Source organism: Talpa europaea (assembly GCF_964194135.1).
Source record: "Talpa europaea genome assembly, chromosome: 2".
Classification (NCBI taxonomy): domain Eukaryota; kingdom Metazoa; phylum Chordata; class Mammalia; order Eulipotyphla; family Talpidae; genus Talpa; species Talpa europaea.
The window spans coordinates 66,925,888-66,938,200 of record NC_140068.1 but is presented as its reverse complement, the minus strand read 5'-3'; the positions used below and the strand labels follow the sequence as shown (position 1 = coordinate 66,938,200).

Genomic DNA, 12,313 nt, shown 5'->3' with positions numbered 1-12,313 from the left:
CTGTTCCCCACTTTGTCCCTGGTGAATCCTCTCACCCCCCACACCTCTGGCCTGTACCCCAGTTCTTGTACACATAAATAAACCTTTAAAAAAATTCTTATATCACCTTGATAAAAATCATGTCTAACATATATGTTAAAAATGTTTAAAATCATGTCTAACATACATGTTAATGTAATATTAATGTTATATTGATGATGCACTGATAAAGGCAAAATTAAAGATTATAAATGGTATAAAACATTTACCAGTTCTTCCATTTCCTGTTAGATGGCCACCATCTCCATCCTCATAAAGAGCAATAACAGTAATTTTATAAGGTGTATCAGATTGCAGGGGCTGCAGTATTACATTGTTTCTTCTGCCTGGGACTGTGGTCTGTAAGGGAAGTTAAAATACAAATTTATTGCCAGCTAGAGGACATCCAAATCAAAAGACAGTAATTTTTTACATACTTCCTTAAACAGCAATGGCTTTCTCATATTTTCTTTTTATTGTACAATACTCATGGCAAGACCAAAATTCTACATTGCCTCTGTGCAATGTAGGCAAATAGATGCAGACTTAGGCAGATAAAAGCTCAAATCCCAGATTAGTCACTTACCAGCCTTATGACTTAGAATCTCCAAAGAAAAATGAAAGGTAGCGATGCATACACACTTCAGCATGCACTGCTGTACTTAGCAGCATGTTTGCTTCATCTCTCCTTGGTTTGTATTATTTTTTGTGTACTCCTTCAACTTAACATGCCCACTGCAAGGCAGGCACTATAGTAGCTGCTGGGATGCATTAGTGAGCAAAAGTGGACTCTGCTCTGCCATCAAGAATATTAGTGTGATTGATACTCATTAAGTTAAAAAGGTGCAGAAAAAGAAATGGAAAAATCGATCAACTACCTCCATGATGAGGAAATGAACCATATAGGTCTCTTAATCTCTCTTCAACCCTATGCTTTACTTCTTTAACCAATAGGGATAACGTGTCAATGATTCCCAGCATGGAGTCCCTTACAATGAATGGCAAATTGAGGGGAAAATTATATTTTTAATGTTTTCAGAAAGTGAAGGGAAATTTTATGTTGCATATTTTCCATGGCAAGTTTGAACAAACATTAAAGCATGAGCTTTTCTGCTTTGGCAAACTAAGCATGATAATACTGTTTATCTCATTTTGATCATAAATTCTAAATGTTAATTATATGTGTTTCTGATTAATAAAAGGGGCTTGAACTAAAGTTTAATATATCACGTTCACAAGGTGAAATTATTTTTATAATATGAGATTAATGGAAGAAGAATGAGCAAAGAAGATGTAATTATGAAGTGATTGCAAATCACAGCCCTATTAGCTTTACAAACATTTTGTATAATCGTTCACTAACCTATTATATCAATTAATCACTAAACTTTAAAGGAAGCAGTGAGTTTTTCCATCCATAATGGACAGATATGCAGAATGAGGGCTACCAGGAAGCTACAAAATAACTAGATTTGATTCTCAAGATAGAAAATATGTCACAAGAAGTTTGAAGCTAATATGGAAGTATATGTATTCCACAAACAATGTATGAAAGATGTTAAATTTAGAGAAAGGAGAGATCACTAAACACTGGAGTATTAAAGGGAAACTTAATAGAAGAATTGTATTTAAAGAAGGGGTAGGATTTTGAAACCCACATCATTTGAACATTAATTTAGGTAGCTCAAGATACTAAGTATTATGTTTCACTAGATTCAACTCTTATAGCACACTCCTAAAGAAGAACGCTTAATTTCCCCCTCCAACCAGGTAAGAGGTTATATACACTCAAATAAATGAGCATTGAACTCACATATTCATCAATTGGATCACCAACAGTGGGAGAATAAATGATTCTATATTGCTGAACTGGTCCATCAGCATGATCCCAGGTTACAGAGAGGCTATTGGTTGTCTCCCCAAAGACTCTCAGATTTCTTGGTCCACTTCGTGGTACTAAATAAATAAAATACAATAGAGTTAATTGCTAGTCTGTGAGCATGGGGGCCATGGGTATGGAAGGAGGGGTATGAACGAATTTTACTCAAGTCAGATTAAGAAAGTTACATGCAGATATTTCAGCATTCCCTAGGATGTTTACTCCCATTGATAAAATACACACGTTCCTGGTTTTAATGAGAAAACATAAACAGTAGAAAGTGCTACATTTCAGAGCTCTGGTTACCTGGTGAAGACTCAGTGACACTGAGCTAGATTTGAGTCTAAATGTACACACTGAGAAAGAAAGGGATTATTTTAACCACTACAACTACCTCCTGTTTTAATGAAACATAGAGGCCAAGAGCCCATGTTTCCAAAATGCCCATTTGATGAGAAAGACTCACTGCAGGGCACAGAAGGGGATGAAACCCTTCCTTAACTTAGGTCCCAGATGAGAAAATGAACTTCTCTCAGCACAATGAGCAGTTTGGACTCAAAGTCTTAATCTGGAATGTGAATGTGGGGGAGTCCAGATGGGATCACATGCCCAGGGCTACCTTCACCCATTTACAGGTGAAGAAAGCTCCCACCACCACCCACTCACCGCCAACCTCCCATTCCTCATTCACTCAGGGAATCCCTGCCAATCTAGTTACAAAGGAATAGGGATGGAGAAAGGATTTCTGCCTCACATGTGCGGCCCTGGCCAGGGCTGGGATTTCCCTCTCCATCCGAGTAGACAGCTACGATCTTCACATCATAGGGTGTGTCTGGAATCAGCCGCTCCAGATTCACCGAGCGGCTACTTCCTGGCACCACAATCTGGAGGGGAGGAAATGCCAAATTCTGCCTGACAACAACCCAAATGCTTATTAAGTCTTTGATCAGTCAACATAATAATGTTTATAATAAAAAGCTGAGGCCAGACAGGTCAAAAGCCAACTTCTGTGTTTCTTTGTGAGAGCTGCCCAAGCCACCTGTGGATGCAATCAATTCTCAGAAATCCCCCCTCTAAAAATGTTGGTTCATACTTGACCCTTAGGAGCATCAGTTGTCTTACATTTATATTTATTGTGAAGATTCTCAAATATCAAGGCTCATGACAGTAACTCCCCCCCCCCCAAAAAAAAAGCCATCCTAAGTGTTACATGTACATAAGAGAAGGGACCACTTCATTGATGGGAAAGAATCATTCCATGAAGAATGCAACACTGCTGGAATGTGTCCTACTATCACAAGGACACACAAATCCTTACAGGATACATGTACTGCTCATCATTTATCTTCATTCATTATCATTTAGTTTTGTAGATTTATAACTTAGTTTCTAAATTTCTTTTCCCTTAGCTATTCTAATATTATCCTAACATAAATGAATAATTTCTGATTGCTACATTATTTATCTACTTAATGAACTGAATAAGTACTATGACTTGAGCATAGGCTGGCAATCTGTAAAGCCAGTGAAGGCCAATTTTAGGATATTTTCATAACAAAGACACTTGCACTTTACAACAAAGCCCATGTTGACAAGGTCTAGCAATGATTTGCATTTATTATTAAGGGTTTTTAACCACATGGCTAATTTGCATTTTCCCAAAATTCATTTTTGCTAACTCATCCTACCATTTATACACCTGCCTCAATTCATCCAAAACAATCATGTTAGCATTATATATTGGCATGTTTGTGGTCTGCATTCTTACGGCCTACCAAACATAATATAAACATGAAACTATATTCATCAGGAAATAAAATTTCCATGAGACTTGGTACCACAACAACAACGGCTTATTGTTCTGGACCAGCAGCCATAGCTGGTAGCACAGTAGAATGTACAAAACTTTTTTTCTGAGTTCTAAGATGACAAAATGACTCACAGATTCTGAGGGTCTTGTGCCAGTCAGAGGAGAATACACGACACGATACTGCTGCACAGGCCCTGGTGCTGGGTCCCAGCGAACATCCAGGCTGTTTGGTGTGGGATTGTACACCTGGATATTTCTTGCCAGTCCTCTCACCACTGAAGAAAGAAAATCCAGCACATACTCCTTAAGTCAGTTTATACATGCTGAGTTTCTATTATCACTTCTCCAGAACCTATATTCCATAATAGGAGGAAATACTATACTCCTTAAATTTCTGATTATCTACATATAAAATCAAATTAAAGTCCAAATGTAGTATAGTTTTTGTCTACATGGAAGCAAATTTGTTTCCAATAAAAGCCAGCTAGTAAAAGTAGCAGTCCTGGGTTGGCCATAAAGGGACAAGGGAGAGAAGCTGGAAAAGAAAGTTCAGTTTTCCAATACAGGTGATGAAAAGAGAGACAAGAAAAAGTGCATAGTGTATTCCTTCTAAGTCAAAACTGACAAACAGCTCTGGAGCCCATCTAATTGAGTCAACTACTTTCAATCTTTCATTTTTTTATGCATTCCTTCTTCATTCAATAAATAGCTACTGAATGTCTTCCGTGATTAAAAGAAAAGGTGAAAGGAGAAATAAGAAATGTACTTAGTTCTCAATGAAATGTCCCAAGAGACTTAGAGAAACATATCAATTAAATCCACATGTTAACACCACACTCTAGCCAATATCATCATTTTCTAGAACGATAATCTTTTACCAAAAGAAGCCATCCATACTTGCTTCTTGTTAGCCATCAGCAAGTTTATTTTTTTTTTTTAATTTTTTTTTTTTATAGAGGCATGCTTTATTTATTTATTTATTTGTTTGTTTTGTTTATACATGTACTGGGTACAGTCAGAAGCGCGGGAGGGTGAGAGAATTCACCAGAGCCAGAGCGGGGAGCAGAGCAGGCAGAAGGACTGAAGTACACTGCTGGGGGGAGCAGCGGGCGGCAGGAGAGGTCTGCGCGCCATGTGGGACCCTCCTGTGGTGGCCGGGGAGCAGCTGGGGATCGAACCGGCGCTGCAGAGGCCGCGGGCAGCTTCGCAACCCAGCGCTCAACCGCTGCGCCACCGGGGAGGCCCATCAGCAAGTTTATTTTTAAAGTCATAGAAATATTTGCAAGCGTGCATGAAAGTTTTAAAACAATACTACAAAGAGTAGTATATACTAGTTTCTAAAAATGTTAATGGCAAGTGAAAGCCCACAGCTTTTGAATACTAAAAAGCACTTCAACAGCAAACCAGAGAATATACAATCAGTAACACAACAGATTTCAACAATTCACACTCTGATTGCCAATTAGAAAACACTGCAGTGAAAGAGAATGACTGAAGTAGCACTTACTGATGCCTGTATCCATATTTATAAATTCTGAAATTATTATTTCAGAAAAAGAATGCCATTATAAATTCGTTGTTTCATACACCAAAATCTTAACAGTTGGTGATGTTTGTGAGGTGAAACATGGATAAATTTTAAGGGTTTATCCTACCATTCTGAATTTTCCAAATTTTCTTAATGGGATTATATAGCATTTATAATGAAAAGGCTTAATTTTTCCGCCTTCTCACTTACATGTTCTTCCAGTATCTGATGTTCGTCCTCCATCACCTTCAGTATAAACAGGAACAACTGTAATGGTATATGGGGTATCTGGCTGCAGATTCCTAAGAATGGCATAATTGGTATTCCCAGGAATTGGTACCTAAAGAGTTTAATAAAACATAAAGCATTTGATAGGAAAAACTTATAAAAGAAATAATATTTTGAGCAAATATAATAGTCAGGATATTAAGTCAACACGATGTCAAGAAAAAAAATTGTATATTAGGCTATAAAGATATGCCCTCATATCAATTGTTACAAGTGGTTATGTAGACCCTCTACAAGGCCCCCCTTAGAATTCCCTAGAATGATTACTTCCTCAACCCCAAATGCTGCAATCCCCCTATTACCGGGCACTAAATCATCAACCTATAACCCTCTGTCAAGTGATACTACATGAATACAAACTTCATCAGCACTAAAGCAAATAAAATAACTCTCTTAACTCCACTTTTGAAAATTTCAACCACAGTATAAACAAACATGCATTTTTCACTATAGGAAATAATTACCATTTCCTCTGGACCACCTGCTGTAGGTACATAAAAGAGCTTATACTGGCGAGGATTTCCCTCTGCATGGTCCCAGCGAACATTCAAGCTGCTGGTAGAAGGATCATACACTCTCAGGTTCCTCACAGTATTCAGAGGCTCTGCAAGGCACAGAAAGCACATCACAACGTAATCCTAACAAGCGAGCACACATGAAACACAGGTTCCTGATAGACCCCAAGCTCCCAGAACTTAGCAGGGATCCCACAGCAGGCACCCCACAAATATTTACTGAAGCAGTGAATAAATGAATTATGTAATCATCTATGGTGCACGTGTCTCATCTCTCCACAAAATATTTGTCCCAAGTGTGTTCTACATTTTTATCCTAGAAAGTAAGAATATCTTTCTCCACAGAGCTAGGATAGGCTACGACAGGATATTAAGAATAACATAATTTTTAAATACTAGCAAAACTCTGAGTCAACCTAGTGTTTTCAGTTAAAGACACGTTGCATTCCCATGGTAGTTACTAATGCAGCTACAGAAGTCTGGGTTCACTTACTGGTCTTGCCTCTTCCAGTCATCCGACCTCCTTCACCATCAGGATACAGGGAGGACACAGTGATGGTGTAAGGAGTGTCAGGCTTCAGTTTCTGCAGGACCACACTGTTCTGCCGTCCTCCTATGGTGGTCTTGAGTAAAACAGGGATACGTGTAAGCCTTGTTCTGTCCATCCCACTAATCTGTTAGAAAAACTCTTTCTAGGGGGGAGTTGTTTGTGACCCTTGCCAAGATCTGGAAACACGTACCACAGTGAAGGCTTAAGATCTATCTTATGGTAGTATTTGAAATATAAAATATGCACCATAAATCATAAGAAGGATTCTAAGCCTCATATTACTGGTAACATCACAAAGATATTTCGACTTGCTGGCCGCCAGCAATGTGAAATTTTATCCAAAACATTTTTCACAGATCTCTTCTCCCAAAAGGCATTAATCATAAATGAACTACAAAGGAAATTTAAGATAGCAAAGAACTGCATAATATTAGGAACGCCACATCATTCACTGTTATTCTTACATTTTTACATATGTTTTTTATTTGCTTTAGAAACACATTAAAATGATTTAGCAAAGTATCTAAAGTTTTTGGTGTTTCCCTGCCAAAACTGCCTCTCTAGCACATTATCTGGGTGAACTATGTGACCAACCCCTGAGCCAGGTCACTCTCAGAGAGGGGGTCCTAGTGGTGTCCATGATACCAGAATCATGGTATGAAGAATTTTTTAGTTCTCGCCATTGATTGTGTACAGTTTTTTATTCATTGCTTAAGATCATCTAGCTATCTTGTTGAAAGAAAATTTGTATGATTGATTAACAGTCTACCGAATTCAGATGTTTATGCCATACTAATTAAAATCGCATGAAAATGGCATGCTGCCCACAGAGAGTGCACATGTGGATGGCTGGATGCACTATTACCTCACAGATGTTCCCAACTTAGCAAACATTACTCAAGTAGTCTCAATTCCAAAGACACCTCGGTGAATCACTGTAGTCATCAACAATATGAGAAAATGAACTGCATTGGTTAATCTCAATAAATTTAATATCTGAGGCTATGACACAAGAGTATCAATATTGGTATAAACCTTTAGATACTTAACAATTCTGAAATATCCACTTAGTAGAGCTAGCATTATGAGTAAGCAGAGGACTGTTTACCTACTTTTCCCACCCAACTCACCAAGATAATTCTAGCATTAGTGACTTATAACTTTTATTTCGTGAACCAGGATGCAAATATCCCTACGAATAATATACCTGAAGGGATTATCAGCTAATACTTTCCAGAAGATAAGTTTATGAGATTCTTTCTGATTATAACAAACAGCTAAGAAAAGGTAAAAGCGACTCAGGTTAGCAGTGGAGGTTCAGCACCACCAAGATGAAAAATACTAAGGACAAACTTCACCTGCTGCAGCGTTGCCTACACCTGGCCTGGCACAGACAAAAAGAAGCTCTATTGCCCACATTAAAGTATCAGTCCCTTGGGCATCCCTGGTGGCTCTATCAAGCTATTGGCAGTCACTGCAGCATGGAGTTCAATCCCCGATGAGTTCAATCCCCAGCCAGGCAGGGAGCAGCCCACATGGTGCAGCAGACCTCTCCTGTAGCACCCGCTGCTCCCCTCAGAGTGTATTTCAGTAAATCTGCCTGTTCTGCTCCCCACTCTGTTTCTGGTGAATCCTCTCACCCCCACAGCCTGTATCCCAGTTCTTATATGCATAAATAAAATAAATCTTTTTTTTAAAAAAAGCATCAGTCCCTCACGTTTAGATGTAGTAAGTACTGAATTATCTGAATTATCTGAATTATATATAATTAACTGAATTATCTGCTTCCTCTTTGCATGGCTCATTATTCCTATTTGATTATCAACTCAGATCATCATGTAGCTCAATAAACACTTTAATCATAAATAAAATAGTCTGTCAAAGTTGTCTTACTTTATATCAAAATCAGCTGATTTCAGTTAGTAGTTTATTATTGATAATCCATTTAACTAAAATAGACAAATTCTCAACCCAAACTAGGGCTATGTATGAAAACCTCAAGAGACCAACTCCAAAGTTGCCCTCAGGATGAGAGTTTCTGGTTCAGCCAAATCCACTTTCTAGCTAGTATCAGACCTTTAACCACACATCTTTAACCACTGCAGCATCTACCTCTAATGTGGGAATGACAACTCTAACCTGATAAAAAGTAGGACACATTTGCCAGAGCTCAGCAAGTTAGGTAATCAAAGGCTAAAACCTTTTATATCTCTACGGCTATGTGAGCAACTAGCAGCAGTCCCCTTCCCCCACAAAAAAAATAAATAAATAAATAAATAAATAAATAAATAAACAAATGCTGGACCTCACCGAAAGAGGTATTTGAAATAAATTAGAAAACATTGTTCTGTCTATGTAAAAACCTTGGTGCTTCCTCGTCTAGCATAATGTGCACAGTTCTAGTCACATATTTTATAAAAGTCATAACTGGAGAAAGTTCAAAGACCAACATTGACAACTAAAGTAGACAAGTTAGATGAATAAGGGCTTTGATAAATAAAGAAAAACTAGAAATAAAAGCCCTACCACCTTTCTCAGCAACCTCTGTTTGGTTAAATACCAAATTGATAAAAAGTATGAATTAGGTCACGGGCACACAAATCTGAAAATAGGAGGGCTGGGAGATACTTTATGATATGCAAGAAGTTAAAATAAATAAAAGTAAGCTTCATGTAGAAGTGAAGCAAGGTATGAAGCAAACTTTCATCTCTGAAATTACAGAGATACAGATTGAAAATCTAAGTATATTCAAAAATCTTGACACCTTCGTGCATAGTCCAGTCCTAAAAGCTTTTAAGGGGAATAGAGATGCCTTGACGCTCATGCCTGATGCTGAGAGGTGACTGTGAAGGCTAACTCTGTCCTCCCATGAGAATACCCACTGAACCTTCATTAGGGATGGAGCCAATTAAGTCTATGCAAAGCAATAAAATTTGCATCACCCAAAATAGTAAATATCACTAAATAAACACTGGAGATAAAAGGAGTTTGAAGAGGAAAGAGTAGATTTATCGAAATTACAGTTTTTGCAAAACAAATTACCGTTTGTTCATTGCCCTCCCCTGTGGAAGTTTGGTAAGTGATTCTGTATTTCTGCACACGGCCACTAGCAGGGTCCCACTTGACAGTCAAACTGTTAGATGTTGCATTGTACACCTGAAGGTTCCTTGGTCCACTTTTTGGAGCTGAAAGAAGATTGTCAAAAGCAAGGTAAATACACAAAAAAATTCCTCTTCCTGTAAACATCATTCCCAAGGAACTAGCATTATATACTTCTGGGTTTAGAACTAACTTTGACCCCACGATAAATGATGGTCATTGAAACTTAATAACTTCTTAACAAAAGCAGCAAAGCAAAGATTTCAAGAAAGCCCTATTTAAACAGTTCCCAAACAACACCTCATAATCTAAAAGCAGAAGGCCTGTTTACAATGAATTTTATCATGTTTTTCATTCATTCACTATTTGGTCATTCATACAATTCAGCAAAAAAATTCTTACCTTGTGTTGTTAAGGGTATCAAACGCACTAAAAAAAATGGGAAAATATTACTAATATAGTTATAGCTCAATTTTTTTTGAATTAATTTTAAAATAGCAATGTGCCATTAGAAAGCAGATACCTACATGTTCGCTCACTGCCAGACAGGTCATCACTTTCTGACTCATCGGGGTAGATAGCAGTAACAGCAACTTCATAGAGTGTATTTGGGTTCAAGTTTTCAAACACCAAAGTATTTTCATCTCCATTTAAGATTGTCTTGGAGAAAGAAGGAAAAAAAACCCACACAAAATAAGTCACCACACACATCATACATTCGATAGCAGTTTGTTGACATCATTTAGTCAGATGTTCCTCTTGCTCTGATGACAGCTATGAGTTCAATTGTTACCAGTAGAAAAGGATACTTATCTGATTACAGAGGTATCCCGCATTCAAACAAGATTTCCTATAATGAAGTGGGGTATTAAAAAAAAGAAAGAGAATTAACACTACCTCCATCTTATCTGAGCTTCCAAAAGGTGCCCAGGTTATTCTATAGAGAGAAACATCTGAAGCTCCATGATCCCAAGTTCCTCTGAAACTCTCAGGTGTTACTTCAGTAATCCTTAGGTTTGTTGGCGCTGGTACAGGACCTATCATGAGAAAGGGCAGGATGATTTTTTTTAAATTGCGGTAACATTGTTTTACACTACTGTTGCTATTTCAGAAGTAAAGGATCCCTACTCAGGTATTGCCATGGTCAGTGCACCTGCCACCAATCACCCAGAGTCTATCATGAAAGTCCATTTTTTAATTTTATCTACAAATTTTATTTGATATAATAAAAACTTCCTTGTTTTATTTTAATGAATGTGGAAAAAACTATCAAAAACATAGGTTGAAGCCAAATATCTCACCAATTCAGTTCATTTTAGGCATAAATATAAGAGACAGCTTCAACAGCTACAAACATTTTACGGTTGATAGGCTTTTTGTATTCTATGATGAGGATACCTTCTTAAAGATACCATTTAGCAGTACTCTTCTAACTTAGAGTTCCTAATAATTTTGCAGTTCACACTTTTTGAGAATCTAGTGAAAACCTTGAATATCTCACAGAGCAACACAAACAAGCACAAAAGAGAGTACATGGACCTTCAATTTCTATGAAATATTATGATCTAGAATGACCAAATGGTATCATCTAGCAAAGTTGAAACACGTAAGTTTTTCTTGATAGATCACCAACCTTAAACATAATGTGGCACAGACGATACTGAATCTATCCAGTTATAGGAATAACCCTAGAGCTGTTGATACCTGCTGAAATCTTAATTAAGAGCCTCTCCATGGACTAAATAATAAGTTTGTAGCAATTTGGAATATCAATTTTACTTTTTTAGCTTTTACTGTCAATTATTTCTCTTCTGGTTATCAAAGCCAACCATGCAAACCCAGAGTCATCAAAAATTTGTTTCTCATAATTATGATGAAAAGGCCCATTGAGATGAAGAATGGTACTATTTTCACATGCAAAATTACAAAACCAATCAACTGTTTGGTTGAGTAAAACACAGTATTAAAATTAATTTCATCTGCCTACTTTTACCTTTTTTAAAATTTTCCAATAGGGAAATTTAAAATCACATTCATTGTTCCCATTATATTTGTTCAAAACACTGCTGACTTGAAGCCTTAATTTCTTAGCCACTATTTTACTAGGCAATTAAGTGCTGAGTCCTATGCCAAGATCTGGAGATACAAAGCTGAATAAAATAAATGTCTCTGCCTTCATTATAAGGGAGCAAGGAGAACATAGCACAGGTAGTAAAAGAATGTCATGCAATAATAACTGGGCTAAATACAATGCAGTAGCATGGACAGGGAAAGGAGCTGACATCCCTAGAAGCAGCAGCAGGATGGAGCAGGAAAGGAGACACCTAAGATAGTCACCCTGTACCGTCCCCACCTTCCCACTGTGGAAGGCTCCCCTGTCTCTGAAATCCACTAGCACACAATCAGTGCCACTGATCTCACCTCCCTATGTGTTGTGAATTAATTATTCTTATCTCCACAATGAAATAATGATATATTAAAGGCAAAAATGATTATATTTTGTTACACCTGACTACACTTTACATTAAAAAAAACTCAAAAATATTTGATAGCTAATGCATCTTTTCCAGAGAAAACACCCAATATACATGAATATGTTCCCCCCCTTTCTCTTGCACACACACAC

General features: G+C 37.4%; 1 protein-coding gene across 3 annotated transcripts in view; it reads right to left on the bottom strand.

Annotated features, from left to right (window-relative positions):
- COL12A1 (collagen type XII alpha 1 chain) overlaps nucleotides 1-12,313 on the bottom strand; it is a gene marked incomplete at both ends in the record, with an annotated part of 107,254 nt that overhangs the window by 41,769 nt on the left and 53,172 nt on the right. For 2 of the 3 annotated variants that reach the window (XM_084256465.1, XM_084256467.1), the window contains 10 exons: nucleotides 249-378; nucleotides 1,832-1,974; nucleotides 2,652-2,781; nucleotides 3,840-3,982; nucleotides 5,446-5,575; nucleotides 5,988-6,127; nucleotides 6,532-6,661; nucleotides 9,631-9,773; nucleotides 10,194-10,347; nucleotides 10,585-10,724. In XM_084256465.1, the coding sequence (XP_084112591.1) occupies nucleotides 249-378; nucleotides 1,832-1,974; nucleotides 2,652-2,781; nucleotides 3,840-3,982; nucleotides 5,446-5,575; nucleotides 5,988-6,127; nucleotides 6,532-6,661; nucleotides 9,631-9,773; nucleotides 10,194-10,347; nucleotides 10,585-10,724 (1,383 nt within the window). Of the gene's footprint in view, nucleotides 1-248; nucleotides 379-1,831; nucleotides 1,975-2,651; nucleotides 2,782-3,839; nucleotides 3,983-5,445; nucleotides 5,576-5,987; nucleotides 6,128-6,531; nucleotides 6,662-9,630; nucleotides 9,774-10,089; nucleotides 10,117-10,193; nucleotides 10,348-10,584; nucleotides 10,725-12,313 lie in introns of all 3 variants that reach the window. The other variant, XM_084256466.1, reaches the window with a different exon arrangement.